General features: G+C 40.9%; 1 protein-coding gene across 2 annotated transcripts in view; it reads left to right on the top strand.

The window, feature by feature from the left end:
• Window positions 1-14,831: 14,831 nt before the first annotated feature.
• Window positions 14,832-17,841, top strand: part of STK3 (serine/threonine kinase 3) — a 123,853-nt gene continuing 120,843 nt past the window's right edge. The window contains exon 1 of one of the 2 annotated variants that reach the window (XM_051785225.1): window positions 14,832-14,973. In XM_051785225.1, coding sequence (XP_051641185.1) covers window positions 14,951-14,973 — 23 coding nt within the window. In that variant the 5' untranslated portion in view covers window positions 14,832-14,950. Of the gene's footprint in view, window positions 14,974-15,087; window positions 15,286-17,841 lie in introns of those variants that run through there. The other variant, XM_051785224.1, reaches the window with a different exon arrangement.

Raw genomic sequence — 17,841 nt, 5'->3', positions numbered from 1 at the left:
TCCTGTTGGGTGAAAGGACAGTTGCTCCACAACAAAGTCTGTGGATATGATGCTGATTGATACACCTTAGAGATTTTGCAGTGCAGAACAGTTTGAATCTAGCTTGTGGCATGGGAAAAAGAGCCCTTTTTCTCCATGAACTCTCCACAGCCACTGTGGGGAAAGATCAGGGCAAGATCACTCTGGAATACAGTCAAAGCAACAACTACAGAGCAGTTCAAGAGTGGAACTGAGCTGGACATGGACCAGTCAGAAGACTTTCTGGTAAAGAATATTCTTCTATCTTATTTCCCTTCCCTTCAAGGTGAGCCCTTAAGAAGACAACATGCACACCCACTGTGTTATGGCAGACAGCCTCTGGTCTCTGGGTATTGTGAGTCAGCAACGGACTGAAAGCATGTGAAACCAGGATGAGTCAGAGTGAAGCCCCAGCAGTGGGTTTCTACCGTCTTTGCTCATGGATTTCTGTTTTCTGTTCCTGTGGTCGTTCAGGTCCCTGCTCAGGGGACTCACATTCTAGTTGCCCTCCTTAGTTCCCTTTCACAGACCCCACAAGGGTGAGGTGAGGTGAAGGGTAGGATGAAGGTAGTGAATGGCACTTTTCCCTGTTTAGTCCATAGTAGAGGGCACAGTCCACCTCATAAACGGTATCCATGGTTATCGCAGGTCTGCCTCGTTTGCATTAACTATTTCATTTATTTGACTTGCTCACCCATGGTAGGCTGGCGAAAATTATTAGTTGATACGCTATTCTTTCAAATTCCACTTTGGGAACTGTTTCCTGGAAAAATACAAATCCCATTCATTTCAGCACCAGGACTCATTTTAGCACCAGAGGAGCGCTGAAAGCTGAGGACATGACACTGCAGCAGAAACAGAACTGACTCGAGGCCTCTTATTTTCAGCTGCAGTGAAGAGAGGAAAGAGATACTGTCAGCCAAACTACAAACTTTGCAGTGCAATATATATTCCCCTTTTCAACTTGATTTATCCTGATGATTACTTGGTGTTCAAATGCAATCAGGAGCTTTTGAATTTCACTGCCTATTTCTATACTGCTGGATGGAGCTTGCTTGTGAAAGTACAGCACCCTGCTGTTTCAGGAGGCTGCATGTATGTGGAAGGGAGCAGCGGAGACCCTGGGACAAGGAATGTGATGGAAGCAAGGATCTACGGCATCTGCAAGACCAGGGGCTTTCAGGGAGCCTAAGGAGAGTGCCTATGGAGAGTTGTGAGAAAATCTCCATCCTTAACAGAAATTCTCAGGACAGAGAAATGAAAGCTGAGTATAGAAAGTGAAAAATTATTTTCTGAATCCAGGAATGGTCCCACAAGAAGACTCATGAAGCCACCTGAAAGGATTTTTGAACAAAACGTATCTTGTGTTTGAATTCTTTGTGAAACCTGAAAATAGAGAAGTCTCAGTGTCTTTGACCAGAGGGCTTTGACCAGTGTAGCATAGTAAGAATTTCTATTGGGAAGAAGCATCAAGTAAGTACAACAGTGTGTTTATTTCAGTGGGAGCTGGCACGAAAAGTCAGTCAGTGTCCACAGCAGCATTGCTGACACTCCTGAGATCTCAAAAAAAAGACCACCAATAAAGGTCATTAGCTAAGGTTAAGCAGGGTTAACCCTGACCTTTCTCCAAGTCTCCAAGCAGGCAGCTCTTGAGCAAATACAAACCACATTTATTAAAGAACTCTTAAATAACTACAATAACAAAGTAGAGTGAAGTAGAGTCAAAACTGCAGATCTGTTTTATTCAAAGCATAATATTTATATATTACAGATACTGAAAGGCAGCAGAACTGGTTTTAAGGAGCATCTCTGTACCTAGATAGGGAAGGCGTACGTGAAAGCATTCTGTCCTTTGAACCACAGTGAGATGTAAATTTAAGTTTTCCAGAAAGAGTATTTTATTTCCTAGATCTTGCTAATTCCTAAGTGCTTGGTAAAGAACCACATTAGAAATACTTGACTTTTTGTTAGAGTTACAGGTGGAGTCTGAAATGCTAAAAGGCTGTTCAAAGCATCACTTAAGTCTGATCTAGTTCAGCATTAGTTTAATGTTATCTTTCCCACCCTCAACTGTTTCAAGAAGATATATAAAACCAGACCAGAGCTGATGTTTACTTTTACAGCTAATGGTTCCTCAAATCTACAAGAACTTCTAAGGAATAGATAAAAGCAGCTGCAAAAGTGATCTAGAAGTAAACATCCAGAAGAAAGCATAACTGCAATCAAAGTTCCAGCTGTTCTCATCCTAATTCTTATCAGTATTCTTTTTAATCAGGCGCATTTTGAAGTCAAAGGCTTATTTCCAACAGCTTTTGTTCATATATATATATGTAAGTCCCTTGAAATATTACAGAAGTTCTGTTTCACATCAAAATACTGTACATTGTCACTGAAATTATTAATTTTCTTTTCCTCATCCCCCATATTCTCTCTGGGCCCCTCTTTTGCATCTGGCATGTGTACTGATACTCAAGATGACAAATACTGATAACTACAGAGCTGCAATGCTGCATACTTCCATAAGGCAAAGCTTAGCCAAACTTAGTCATTGATTTATGTCCCATATTCTGTTCAGCAGCATAGGGCATTTTTTTCCTAGTTCTATACCTTTAATTCTTGCCACCTTCAACCCAGAGTGTGTCAAATTTCCATCTTATTGTTGCAGCTGTGGTTTCTTAAATTGAAAGTATGCTTCTTGAAGGCAGTGACACATTCTTCAGTTTATTCACAGATTTAAATTCTCAGTTGTTTAAAAATGCCTGAACTCATCAAAATGTGATGCTGTGGGGGTTTTGCTATATGAAATGGTTGATACAGAGGTTTTAAAAACCAAATAAGGGATGTTGGGATGATTATTTTTGTTTGCTCCAAATCTGTAGAAAGTGTAGTAACTTAGGCAGAGATAGTAAGTCCAGGGTTCTCTTTAGCAAAGAGGTTACTTATGAAATACACAAGGTAGAAAAAGCTCTCCCACACATAAAAAGCCTTGGACAGGTGTACAGATGAAGGGAAACAAACTGTGTACTGTCTAGGTACAGTATTATTTAGGATGACTTCATAACCCATGGTAGGAGACAGCCAACAAAGCAGACTGATTTCAGAAAAATCTATATGATTAAAATACAGACCTGCAAAAGTTAAGTATTTTTATCATGACCTCCATTGTTTTAGGAGAGAAAAATCTTCCCAACCCCTTTGACAGCTGTCTATGAAACATTACTCTTCCTGTAGGTGAGCTGGTGAAAAGGACCATACCTTTGCTTCAAGTAATTTCAATTCAAAGTCCAGTGCGGTAACTCGAACCCACTTTTATCATCTTTAAAAGCTAAGAGGTTAGCGTTTTCCACAAGAGCAGCTGAGACATGTCCAATTCCAGGAAAAGGCCAAGAAAATAGCTGAAAGCAGTCACAAAAAATCTGCCAGAGGACATCTGTCAAAGTCCAAAGAGTTCCAGTTATGTATGATTTCATTTGATCCCAGAGGCTAAATAATGTACAGGAAAGATTTAATAATGTTATGCAGATTAAATGTGGATATGTAAAAGGAACCAAATACAATGCCAGTTTGAAAAATCTTCATGTGCACATAGCACTATTACTGCTGCACAGTGAGAAAACACAGCTTGAGCAATAGACTATGACACTAAAATAAAAATTGGAATTGCTAGAATATTTAGTCAGGTGAGGCTATTTGATTAAAAAAGATGACTTAATATTTTTTTCTCTGCCAGGAAATTATCAGTGGAGAGAGCCCCATTCCTGTTTCTACCGCATCACTTCCACTGCCATGTGAAAGCCTGATAGTAAAAATGTGGTAACCAAGGATCACTGCTCACAACATTTCCAAATGCCAGTTCAAAGGAGACTTCAGCTACTAAATGCAGAATAAAAATGAATGGCCTTCAGCTATCTCTGCATTATGGCATCTGGCTGAACAAGAATTGCTGAACTACAGGTATGATCCCTTTTGCCAACCCCCAACCCACTTCCAGAAAACAGTAATTTCTGTCAGAGAGGGAGAAGAGGCAGCTGGAAGGATGATGTGAATGGCCACCACAGGATCTGCCAAATGATATCAGTCAAATCTTCTGGTAGCATAATGCTCCAATGCCATGTAACACAATTTAAATACTGGCAAAGGAGTAAAAAAAAAAAAGCAGAAAGCAAATGGATCCTACGTAAAAACTTTTGTGTAGACTCTCACACAGGAAGTTAGTGTAATGTTTCCTAGATTTCTTGAAGCTGGCACTTGTGGTGGTCTTGCTTCAGCCAGTGCTTTTATCTCCCTTGGGACAGTGGCTATAGTTTTACCAGCTGAAAATTTATGCTCAGCAGTTTTTCTTTCAGTGGAAGGATCTAAGACTTTTCCTTCCAAGGTTAGGTCTTTATTTTCAGGGAGTTCCAGTATGTTTCTTAGGTTTCTCATTTCCTCTTGTTATTTCTGCTCTCATCTGTTTTGCAAATGGCCACCATAATGTTAAGCTTATCTAATGGCCAGGCCTCTGGCTGGAAGAATGCCAGCAGTATTTTGAAAATCAGTCATCTGAAAGCATTCAGAGGACATGGCCATCACCTTCTCCCTGAACCTCAAACATAAAACTTCCCTGATAAGCACACACTCCAACGCAATGAAAAGCAAAAGGTTAATCTTAAATTCAGATATTGCCTTAAGCAGCTTCCTTGGGTGACACTCAGACACTCTGTTGAATTCATCTTAATCTACAGATGATAATTCTTTTTTTTTTTTTAGTGTTTGGAAAAGATACTGGTTGCACATAGACACAGGAAAGAGTGAGTGTCCCCGTTATGGCTTCACTGTGAATGCAGGTTTCACGGCACAGTTGTTTCTGCTTATTCTGTTAATTTGGATACTGTTTTCTCTCACTGGCAGGGGAAAACCTCACACTAGGTCCATCTATTCCTAGCTTTTGAAATCAGGCATGGCCATGGCAGTTCCTACCATCAGTGTGACTTAGGGACTTTGTCACAGTCCTATGGAGAAAAGGGCAAGGGCAGAACGATTTTCTTTCCCTTGGTAAAGGAAAGTCTGTGAAAAGGCAAGATATGTTGCAGGTCTTTATGTGCAGACATAGAGATCAAAAATCTCATCAATTTTGCTATTGACCTCATTGATTTCTGGATTTTATTCAGAAAGAGGAGTACTGGGCCTCCAATTTAGAAATTTGAGAAAAAGCCTAAAAAACAGCCCAAGGTCTGCATAAGACACTCTGAGGACACAACATGTGTCCATAAAGATTGATGAAAGTACTAAGAAGATTAACCTTGCAAAAATAAAAACAGAATTTTGTCATAACATTTATTAGTTAAGATATGAGAAGCAATTCATGTCCATCTTTTGAAGAACCAACTCTGTGGGAATGGGATCTGTGTGGAAAAATCATCCCCCATTTGAACTTCTATTGCCTCAAAGAGAAGGAATTCTGAACTTGTAGGAGATAGAAAAAACAGGCCCAAAGGAGAAAAGTGCAGTATGAAGACACCTACACAACAAGAGACTACCATCTGGAATAACCTTATTTTGGAAAGAGGGCTGACAAGAGGAAAAGAATGATCTGCTGTCTGCTGTAATATCTGCCTGAAGCTCTTGTTGAGTCAGTGCTGACAGAGAGAGAGACGTCCTGAGAGCCTGCTGGGAAAAGTCTTTCCTAGTTTCCAGGGATCAGTGCTCTGGGATCTGCTACTGACCACAGCACAAAGGCTGCTGAGTCACTGAGCACCAGTCAAACAGTTCTCACTGTGATATAGCAGAGGACACAGAGAGCAGGGATGTAGGAATGCATGATGGAACTAGAGGAGGTATCATAGTAGGCAAGGTAAAAGTCTTCTTGGGAAAGAAAAGCAGTCGTACACTTAAAACTGTTTTATTAGAGTACATGGTATAGCTTAGCTTATTTATTTTGAGTAAATAAGCACATATTCAGGAGGAAGCTACATTTAAGTGACTTTAGTAAAAAGTTAAGCTTAAAACAATAGTTAAACAGGTTTAAACAGGCACACCTCTAGGGGTATCAGCTAGTAACCACATAAGCTGCAGGTCTGCTTTGGCACAGTCATTTGTTGATTAAACAGACCTTCTTGAGGCTGAGGAATCCAGATAACAGTAAGGAGGCTCCCTCCAGCTCCTAATTTGCAGGACAAGGTCCTCTACTAGCTTTCCTGTCCTAGGACTGAGACAAACAAACAAAAATAGAATTTCTGGAATCCATTGCATTTCTGAAGAATATCGTTTAAAAATTAGACCATAAGAGATTATTATCATAGGCATACCACTTTAGAACAGCTTTCCTATAAGCAAAGCAAGATTGGGGAAAACCTCTCAAACAATCCCCCTTACTGTAAGACACCTGTTCTCCTTAAAGCACTTTTTTAGTGGAAGTCACCCCAGCTGAATTAAATTTGTTTCCCTTGGGCCTGCATTTTCTTTAGCCAACACAACAGCTGCACCATGTGGAGATGAGCCACAAGAAGTGTAACAACACATGTTTGTGATTGCTGTATCAGCTTTGGCAGATTTAAGTGCAGAGGTCTTTAGCTGCTTTCTTACTAGAGAGCCAGCTTTGCAATATATACAACATCTTGCAAAGTAGTAGCAATAATATATATAGTTCTATGTATTTCTTGTACATGCTGGTACAGTAAAACCAGAAAAGAACTGACTATTACTTATAGCTATAAATACTGTATTAAGCACAAACATTTTCTTTTGCATGTAGAAGTAGGAACAGAAGAATGGGTTAACTACAGCAAACTCCCCTGAGATTCCTGTGCTAGCTGTTATCCAGTCTTGCAGAGACACTCAACCATTCAGAATATACAGTAACACTGTTATTTCAAAGCTGCAGTAAATTTAATCTCTCCAAGAAATTGCTGAATTCCTGGAAAATAATGCATAATCTTGGTTTAGTGGGTATTTTTTTTTTCTCATATCAGGAACAGGTGCCAAAAACTGGTCTTGTGGAGGCTGATTCAGTATACTTCAGAACTTTTAAAGTCTTTGAGGCATTTAATTCAGAGCTTTTGAGTATCCCACACCCATCTTGGTCTTGAAAGACCGTTTTGAAAGGTCAAGAAAAATGCCAATAACGCAGCATAGCATCAAGCCTTTATAAATATAATGTGTTGTTCCTGTTACTTTGTGTAAAACCAGTGCTGTATGTTTGTGGGTATACTAACACAGTCGTGTAACTTAATTCTACCTACACGTTTTCTCACTTAAAATTGCTATACCATTGCATATTGTATAATACATGATGCATATTATACATAGATATTGTAATGCATTATACATTCATATGCAATGCATATTATACAACTTTGCATAAGTGTCCCTGTGACTCAGAACAGCTGATTTTCCCAGAGTCTAAAATCTCAGATGCTTAGTTTCTATTCCACAATAAGGGGACCACTTCTACACTGTTAATCGTCTCTGATTGTATAATTTCTAACCTAATGAACCAATGACACATTATTAAGAGGTTATGTCAAATAAATGGTAATGTCTAATGTGACCTGCCTCTAATTTTGTCTTTTCCTCCATCCTCCTGGGAGATGAATTGGGCCAAGAATGGAAACACCAGCCAAGCAAAAATCTGCCTTCATATTCACACTCCCATGAGAAAATTAGACAGGACTGTCTTTTGAGAACTGACCCCCAAAGTTGTACCTTTGAAAGAAGGACTGCTGATGTTAGTAGATTTTGGATCAGGTCTTAGAGACATTCTGCCTAGTTTGAACTGCACAGAGCAGTGATTTATTTATAGTAAATCACTCCCTTACAGTGAAGGAGAGACACAGCATATAGTAAAACATAGTTTGGCATTTTTATTCTGTTTCAGTTTTTCCTTGTTTAATCTAGAATTCAAATTAGCACATTCATTTTAAAGTTAGCTTTAAGGAATTCAAACTGCATATTGTTAATCTGTAAGAGCAGCTTAATACCACCAGCGTAACAAATTAGATCATGGAACTACAGAGGAGCTCAAGGATGAAGCAATAAATGTTGTGCACTGGCCAGTTCAAGGTTACACAAAAACATTAAGCTCCCTCTTGTTTAGAAGACATTGAAATGTGATATATGAACACAAAAGAAGTAATGTCTTTAAATCTTTAAACGATTAGCAGTTTTACTCTGTAGGGATCTATGGGAGGAGATGGAACTCCACCCTGAGGAAGATAAAAGACCTCAGTTTTCTCGACTGGAAGGAGTGATTCATGTTAGGTGGAAGTGGTATGCATGTGATATTCCTCATGTGGTAAATTAACTGTTTCCATTAAGAAAACTCCTAGCATATGGAATTGCTCCATTTTCCTCATCTCCACAGAGAAAATTATGCCAGCCACCAAAACTTTTTTTTTTTTTTGCTAAATTCAAGCTGGGTAAAAATGGGACGTGTAGATGGCTGTTGATAAAATTTTTTTTGACATTAAAGAAATCCATTAATCTTCCTCTAAGAAAATTATTTTTAGTGAAGGAATAGTGGAAAAAGCTTAGTTCTCAAATCTAATGGGGTTCACTAGCTCTCTAGATAGTAACTTGCTTTACATTTTGCCGTGGTTTTATAGGCTGACCTGTGTACACTCAGTCATTTCAAAGTTTTGTTTTCAGCAGAAAGTTCCCTTGCTCAGTAATGACAGCAGTTCAAGTGCTCATCCTGGGTAGCTGTGAGGAGGTCATAAAACTCTCCTCTATTGAACCAAACCAAACTTGCTTAAAGGAGATTCAAACGAGTGCATCATATAAAGCCTGTTCTGTGAAACTTTATTATTTGCTGGTTTGCTGTTTCTTTAGTACACGGGCTGCTGTGGGGAAGGCTTCCCGCTGCTTTTAAGAGCAAAATGGGAATGTAAGTGTAAATTTTAATGTTTTTCTTGTTTTGGATATATTTTTACTTTCCATGGGACCTTGCCTTGTAATCGGACCCATTACTTCACTGTCAGTCATGAAATGGCTGTTATGTCCCTGAACTTTTTTTTTCGGTGAAGTTTTAAGACTGGAATTGTATTTAGGTTTTGGGGTGTTTTTTTTTAAAGTGTGACTGTACATTTTATACAAATAGCTTATTTGGACTTGAGTTATGATCTCCTGGCATGGTTTGATTGGGAAAGCTGGAAAAAAGTAAGAAACTGAAATTTTGTGGTTTCTGGATTGTAAAGCACTCGGATGAGTGATTCTTCCTCATAAAAAATGCTTGCTTTGTAATATTTATGAAGGAAGCTGGAGACGCGCTTCAGAAATAAATAGGAAGGGTTTTACTAAAAAAACCCCCAAACTCTATAACTGTAAGCATTTCATGGCATTGCTTTTGTAGCGCTCAGTATTCACGATGTGCTTTCTGGTTGTATTGGATTCTCCTTATTTGTCATTAGTTATTCTGTAGTTTGGCTTCCTACCATTTTATACTTTTGTAAGCACTTCTGTAAAGGGCTCACGAGGGCAAGGAAATTTCCCTCCTTTGAATCTGAAAGAATGGGTCTTGTAAGCCTCTTGAAAGCATTGTCCCTAAAAAGAAACTTAAAAAAATCCTAAAAATCCTAATCTTCCCTCAACTTTTCTGTCGTGTACTCTTCAAACCCTCAGCTCAGGAGGTAAAGGAAGATAGGAGAAAATCCAGCTGTCAGGGAAGTGGAAGCCTTGGGCATGAGGCTGTGTGTATTCAGGCAGCTGAAGTTCATTTCGTGTAGTACTTGCTCCATCAAGTAACGATGATTCAATCTTTCTTTAGTTATTGATACTTGTTTCCACTTCTAGCACAGGCATCAAGGCTTGCTTGTTAAATGTTATTTATTTTATTCTCCAGGGTGTGAGCACACTTCTCTGCAGACTGGAGTGCAGATGGTTGCTCCAACAAAGAGGTGGAATATTTTTGTGCGGAAGGGAATCCAGAGTAACCCTCAGTATTACCACAACAACAGTAATTGTTTTACAAAGCAAAATGAGATTTTTTTTTTCATGCTAATGACAATCTGTAGATCCCACGAGCACAATCAACGCAGCTGTAGTACAGACTGGAATATCTTCTGTGGTCAACTGTAAATAGCAACTCTGTATCCATGGTTTATTTTTACCATAGTGTGCTATAATAGGAAAAATAGCAAATGGTAAGTCTATATATAGCCTGTTACCAAGACTGTGAGCTAAATGGTTAGTCAACAGAAAAGTTGTATCCCAATCAACAAATGTCTTTAGGTCTAGTGATAATATTTTGGATATCAAAATAATGCATACTACGTAGTGAGAGAAACTGTAGCAGTGCAGTTAATATTTTATGGGTCTTACACCTCTTTTTAATGTCAACTAGGAATTTTGTGAATCATGCTGATTTTAACAGAGTAAATACAGATGGCAGAATCTGTACCTATATTGCTTGACTATGTATTTTCTGCATCTATCTTTTGTTGGACCAGCAAAAAGTCAATTTCCTTTTAGGTGACATTAATTAACCATTAAATTATGAATACTTCAGGAAAAGAAGCCATTCCCAATTGTTCTTTATTCCTAAATGTGTTTTAAAACTCGCTATAAAAATATAAATTTTATTCCAAAATTGAGAATATGCTGTTCTTTTACATTTTATTTATAACTATTTTATGACTGACAGGGTTAGGAAAGTATATAGCAAATTCTTAGATAAGCCTTCAAGGCTGCTTCACATTAGACATGATAGGTAGGAAAAAAATACAAGGAGAAGTAATTTTTTCTTATCTTCTGTATAAACAAGCCAGTATTTCATTCAAGGCCTTTTCCTTAACTTCCAGCATACCAGATCGCTATCAGGCAGTCACAGGGAGAGACATGCAAACATGTTGTTGTTGACTATTTGTCTACTGAATTTATGAATTGGATTCCAAGGAAAGCAGGCTCCTGCATTCTCTCCATCTTTGTGCTTGCTTGCCATTCCTTGCCTTTCTCCCCTTCACAACCATTTGTGCCTTATAAACTAATATTAACCATGTTTGATGAGCAGCTGGAGGTCTGTCATTATCGTAAGTTCCTATTTTTACAAAACTCATGGGTAGAGGAGGGAATGGCCTGTTTGTGGGACTGTCCACCCCATGGTAAGGGAAAAGTAAGGGAAACACTGTCCTTAGGTGCTGGATTGGGGACCACGCTGTGGAATGGCCTGCATCCTTTTGGGAGCCAAACTCCTCCTCCTGTGAGCTAACAGGCAGGTGTGATGCAGACACAGCATCCATGTAACTCGGTGGGGAACGATACAGGGATATTAAAGGAGAGAGCACCCTGTGAAAGAACTGGCAGGGTGCCATGGTGAAGGGCTAGAAAGCATATGGGGAAAAGAGCTGGGATGTGAGAAGCACCATAGATGTGATGAAGGACTAGGGGTATTTTGTTTGGGGAGCACAAAGTGTTCATGACATTTATTTCTTGGAAAACATGTACTGTTTATTAACTCTGCTGTTTTCTAGTTGCGTCATGTACTCGTTACGATGCACTTTGTTTAAATGAGCCTGATTGAATACCTTCTGAAGTAAATGCTGCTTTTATTTGCTACCAAAGGAACAAGATAAGGTCCCTACTATAACATACGTAATCTATTTGCAAGATGTTTATGAATGACTTTGAAGTATAGATTTGTAATTTAAATCCTAACGTTAGTAATACCTGTCAGAAACTCAGACATGAGCTTCTCAAGAAATTTTTATACTTCTTGGGTTTATTATGCACTACATGCAAGTGAGGCAGGATTGACATGTTGGAACCTTTTTGTTCATGTATGTAGGGGTTTGGGGACTTTCTTAGTTATACAGCACCTAATATTTGTCCATGACATCATGATTCCTGGTTTCATTGCAGTATAAGTAATTATAATATAAATTATTTTATCTGTTTACAAAACTACATTATAATATAAAATAATTACAGTACTCAAAACCTAAGTATGGTCTTCATCCATCCTTTAGTCTAAGGAATTATATTTGATGTTGATGCCAGTTCTGCAGAGAAGGGAGTCCTAATTAATGCTGATAAATTTGTGAAGTGGATGAAATACTTCAGAAGAAAGAGAGTAATTCAGTTAGTTTTCTCCTATATTTTTAAGATTGGGCTACATTAAGCCTTTTCTTACTCAGCTGCTTTCCTAGTAGTGTTAGATAGTTCCACCGTTGGAAGAAATCATGGAAATACTCATGTAGATTGTCTGCAGCTTCCTCATCTCCATCTTGTCTAGACAGCAGCAATCTCATAGTGTATTCATGCCTCCAGAACATCTAGGCTTCCCTTGACTAGGAAGCCTGAATGAGGTAGTAGAACAGAGGGAGTCTGTTTTCCCTTTCAAAGTTCCTTCTTTGCCAGTGGCTAGGTACAGTATTGTAATGAATACCAAATCAGTGTCATATTTCACAGCACGGTTCCTAAATTCATGTCACAGGGGAAAGGTGAGATGGTGTTATTTATTCCAATGTCATGGACTAAAAATACCATTTGAAATTATACGAGTTGAATAAAGTGATCTTGCAAAACACTGTGGTATATATGTTATCTTACTGATATTTTATTTTCAGCCTAAACGTACTTAGAAAGGATTCTGGCAGCTGCTTAAGACACAACTGAAATTTCTATAAAAAAGGCATGGAATTAGTCCATACTTTTTTGGCACTGCCTGCCTCACCAGGTTATAAAGCCAGGTTACTTAACTTTTTCTCTTTCAGACATCTTAGGTTTTTTACGTGCTTTTCTTCAATGGCATAGATGGAGGACACTCCTGCCACCCTTTTACTCAGTTACCAAGTAGTCAGGGTATTTTTTGGAAATGAGGATTGCGGTATTCAGTAGTTTTGAATGAACAGAGAGAATATCTAAATCTGCTATTCTGGGACAGATTTTCTTTAGGCTTGTTCTTGTCAACTGTTGTTTAAGGGGGAGGTAAGAGTGGCAGATTAGACTGTTTAGCCTAAATTTTTGCAGCGAAAGAAGTATTTGTGTGAACGAAGCACTTCTTGGCTCCCTTTCTTTGTGTTGCTGTTACAACTATAATATAGTACCTGTATTTTTTTTTCTAAGAATCCTTTTCCCTGGTTTAATGTATAGTTTGTGGCAGGTTTGGCTTGAGAGGGGGAAGCAAAACCTGCCTCCCCTGAAATAACCCAGACAAAATATTGCCTTAAAGATTTGTGTTAAAGGATGTGGAGACATTCCAGGAGTATTATAACCAAAAAGGGATGTCAGACCTGTTTCACTAGATGAAATTGGTGAACTGTAAATAATAACTAGTCAGTGGGTATAGCCAAATACCTTGTAAAACCAAGCTGCACACTAGCAACATGGTATTTGCTATCAGCTTGACCTCACCTGTCCTAGAACTGGGAGATGGGAAGTCTTGTGGTTCCTCCCCACCACCTTCTAAGGCACTCGTACCATACTGCATCTGAGGCATCTGCTGGCTTCCTCTCCTGGGTGGTTTTTTTTGGCACATTCCACAGACTGTTGTCTACAGTATGGACACATCTGGCAGTACTGCTGGTGAGCCACTCTGGCTTGTGGGATGATACTTGGGAAAGCTCTGCATTAATTTGTTGTGCAAAGGACGATGTTCTATTGCAGTTTTTCCATGACTCAGAAAAACAAAGAAACCTAAAAGGTCATATGGTGGTGTGTGATTTGTTTTATGGGTTCATTCAATATTGCCATTGTGCATTTGGCCCCACCACAGTGAGTCAACTGGGTTGGATTGACTCAGACAAAGTAGAAGACTTGCACAACAGTAGGATTTCAGTCATTCAAAATTCCCTTGCTAATGCACATCAAAGAGATGAAATTAGGTACGGAGTGCACATTTTTTTTAGGGGTAAGTGTTGTAATACTTGTCCATCAAAAATCAGTTTGAAGTGGGAATTGGGCATCTCAGTATTTTTATGGAACTTGCCTAAGTGTTTTACTACCTCAAACTTCCATTAGTTAGGCAAATAAACCTTCTGTCAGGAAAGGATACAGAAAATGGCTTGAACATTTACGCTTTTCTTGTATTAACTTGGCTGGATCTACTTGGATTCAACAGATCCAAGTACACAAGCAGCAGAAAGAAGCTGTAAGGCAGTGAAATTGCAGGTAACTGTCACAGGGTGCTCTGTGGCCTAAAATCTGCTGCTTGAATAACGACATGACAGCTTCCCCTGGCCTTGCAGGGTAACTCGTGTGCTTTGGCACCACACGCTCAAGCGCGAAGCAGCAGCACTTGTCACCTCAGAGCTCTCCCGCGCCACCCGAGCGGGGGGCAGCTCCCCCGTCCTGCCCTGACTTCAGGCTTCCCCTTCGCAAGCTCTGGAGCCAGCTGCCCACTGAGACATCACCTTCCAGCTGAGGGGCTGGCGCCGCTCCTTGCCCCGAGCCCACAGGCGGGCGAGAGGCGCGGCCGCCCGGCAGCGTTGCCCCGAGGCCACGCGGGTGTCCGCGGGGGAAGAGCCGCCCTCAGGCGGCGGCGCTGCCCCAGGCTGCCCTTCCCGGAGGCGCAGCTCCCAGTCCGGGGGATGCGGTGCGTAGGCGGGACGGCGCCGCGGGGCTCCCGCTCGGCGCGGCCCAACCCCGCAGGGCCCCCGCGGGTGGGGCTGGTGGCCCTCGAGGACTACACCTCCCGGCGTGCCCTGCGGGCCGCCGCGCGGGGTGTGCCGGGAGCTCGGGCGCACCCCCGCCTCCATGTTCTCTCCGCCCGCTCCGCCCGGGAGGGCGGGGCCGCGTCCCTTCTGCCGCTCTGAGCGACGTCGACGCCGCCCTATCAGCGCCGGTGCCGGGCGGCGGTAGCCAATGGGCGGCGCGGGGGGCGGGTCCCCGCCGCGGCCGGAGGTGGCGGTGGTGGCGGGGTGGGAGCGCGGCAGGCGGAGGGCGCGGGCCCGGGTGAGAGGGCGGCGAGCCCGCTCCGAGCTGCGCGGGGTCCGGCGGGCCCGGGGGCTCGGCCGGCAGCATGGAGCAAGCAGCGCCTAAGAGGTAACGACCCTCTCCGGCGGCCCCTTCCCCGCCAGGGAGCGGGGTGAGGCCTCGGTGCAGGGGGCTGTGAGGGGGTGGCAGGACAGGGACGGTGCTGAGCCCGGCCCGGCGGCCGGAGGGTTGTGTCGCGTTGGGGAGGGGCTACGGTACGGGAGTGTCCCGAAGTGCTCGCCCCGGTCAATGCCCAGGTGAAGGCGAACCCTCGGGGGCTGGTTGAGTTACGAGAGGAACGTTCTTAATGCGAAATGAGGCAAACTTGGTCGCCAGGCAGAGCCCTCCGTGGGCTGGGAGTCTGTGCACTCGATACTTCAGGTCTGTGGCAGGAGCCAGCACGAGCTCTTTTTCCATGCTGGAAAGTGCCCTTGTATGCTGCTGCTGGAGGGATGGATGCTTGTGGGGGTGGGCAGGGCATAGTTGCAATTGCAAATCAGGGAGTGGGAAGACGCAAAAATCAGGAGTATTCTCACAGTAGATGTATTTTCTGAAATATGTAGGCTATCAGGTCATATTAGCTACTATGCATGATGGTTTTGTTTTCTTTTTTTCATGATTTACCATACGACTTCTTAGTACACAAAATAATTTTGCTTTAGTCGTATTGAATTTAAATGTAATCACATATTTCAATTTGAACAATCCTTTCTTGGGTGTAGTTGTAGTCTACACAGGATATAATTGTGTGGTATACAGAATGTATAAAGGTAAACAGTTTACATATATACTTACTGTTTTAGAGCTCTAATTTTACTTTAGCTTCCTGATAATGTAATGAAAAATCTAGGGACTACACAATATAAATTTGTGGTAGTAGATAATAAATCAATTTTTATGTTCTGCTTTAAAACATTTGCATTCTACATTTAGAGCCTTTAAGATTCTTTAAAAGCAGCTTCCTGCAGGATGACAGGCCTGGAGAAGAGTGCAGTCTTGAACTTCCGATAATTTCTCCTCTAATAATACATTAAGTGGCAGTATCTACTACAGAAAATTTTGACCAAGAATTGGTTTGTAGTTGCTGTGTTAGGGTGGTTTTAGCAGGCAAGGGGGTGAGGAGGGACAGGCCTACACTGTAGATTCAGGCTGACAGTCCTGTATGTCTCAAATAAAGGAAGTAGGACAGGCACCAGCAAGGGTTTAGGAAAAGAAACAGAAATGTCTGAGTAATAGTCAGTGTCACCAGCACCAGTGCAAAACTTGGGATCTGGTGATATCAAAGGACTGAAAATCAAACTGTAAAGTTAGCATAACCTACAAGATGTTTTTGGGAAGATCTGGGATTTGCTGTAAACTTACTGTCTAGCTGCAGGTATTGTGTCTGGCCTAGTTGAAAGTGAGAAACTGTTTAAATCCTTAGATTCAGTCAGGAAGAATTAGAAAACTGATGAGGGAATGTCCAAACTCTGGCGAATTTTTATACTTCACATGGTTTTTGAAGCTTATTTTTGGAAGTTTGAATGTGATGAGAACTCAGTGGGTTTGTTTCTTTAGTGGAAGAAAAGATTTGAATTCAGTTTTTCATAAGAACTCAGGTTTGCATAAGATTTGAACAGAGTTTTTCATAAATGTGCAAATATATCCCCTTTATCTGTTTTTTACAGTTTTCTGATTGTTGGCATTCCCAGCTATTCTTCTAGGCCATCCCCTTCTTCTGCAAGTCCAGAAGGAGTGCAGATTATTTTTTGTGGGCTGACTTTTTGATGCTGTCCTTGGATGCAGGAGTGGCTTGAAATGGACGCACCATGTTTACTTGGGAAAACAGATGAGAGCACTGGAATTCTTCACTTTGGTGCCCCTTGTCCACAGGAGCAGTTACTGAAGGGATCTACTGGCATCATACCTGTGGTGCAAGAGATCCATTTAGAGGTAGCAAGAATATCAGCACTTCAAAGCTGCGTGGATGTCCTAGAATCTCAGTGTTTCCTTAGAGGTATAGGGCACTTTTATCCCCTCTTCCCTATAAGGAACACACAATCTGCTTGTGTATTGTGTAAATCTTTAAAACAACCCTTCAGAAAGTAGCAGTGATGATGCCCAAGTGACAGTCCAGGCCATTGTGACTTTTCAGGGGGGACGTTGTCAAAACAACTAGCTTTCTTCTTTGACCAATGTACTGCAACAGTAACAAAACACTTTTAAGGAAGAGTCCTTTTCAGAATAATTTTTTTTTTTTGCTTTAAATAATAGTTTAGAGTAGGTGGTCTGAATTTATGCTGAAGAGAATTTGTGCAGTAGTTGACACTGTTTTCTTGCATCTGAATTTCTAACTGTACTTTGGATATGTTTTATATTTTCTTATCACACTAAAAAGGACATTCTCTCTTGAAATAGTTACAAAATTTGTCTTGTAACTTTCCTCTCTTATTATTGTTTTATTTTTCTGTATGTGTTGGCATGCTCATGTATGAGGAGATAGGTTGCATACAAAGGAAAAGCAAAGTAGTTAGAGAATTCTCTCAAATACATATTTCTTAATCTTGCCCATTTCTTGCACGCTGCTGCCAAATAAAAGGCAGCTTAACAAGCATGGGGAGTGTTAATTAAAGTTCTTCAGCTCTTACTTTAAACTTAGGCAGTTTAATTTTCACTGAAGTGTAACTTTTCAGGTTTTGTGGGAAGAGGAAAAACTTGTTCTTAGAATATAAACTGTGTGTGAAAAATACATAGTTTTTAATGCTTGGACACATTGACAATTGTCAAGTTCCTCCTGAAAATGGTGGGACAAAAATGTACGTTTGTTTGGGTTTTGTTGGTAGAAAACTAAATGTAAGTACACTGCGCAGTGCTGTAAACTGTCTCAATCTTGCTTCTGCTTGTGTGAACAGTGTAAAGCAATGTCTCAGGACTTTCACATGGCACCTCTGCTTCTGA

The sequence above is a fragment of the Manacus candei genome, unplaced genomic scaffold (assembly GCF_025592945.1).
Source record: "Manacus candei isolate 608988 ecotype Guabito, Panama unplaced genomic scaffold, ASM2559294v1 h1tg000019l, whole genome shotgun sequence".
Lineage (NCBI taxonomy): Eukaryota > Metazoa > Chordata > Aves > Passeriformes > Pipridae > Manacus > Manacus candei.
The sequence above is the reverse complement of the archived record's forward strand: the minus strand, read 5'-3'. Positions and strand labels throughout refer to the sequence as shown.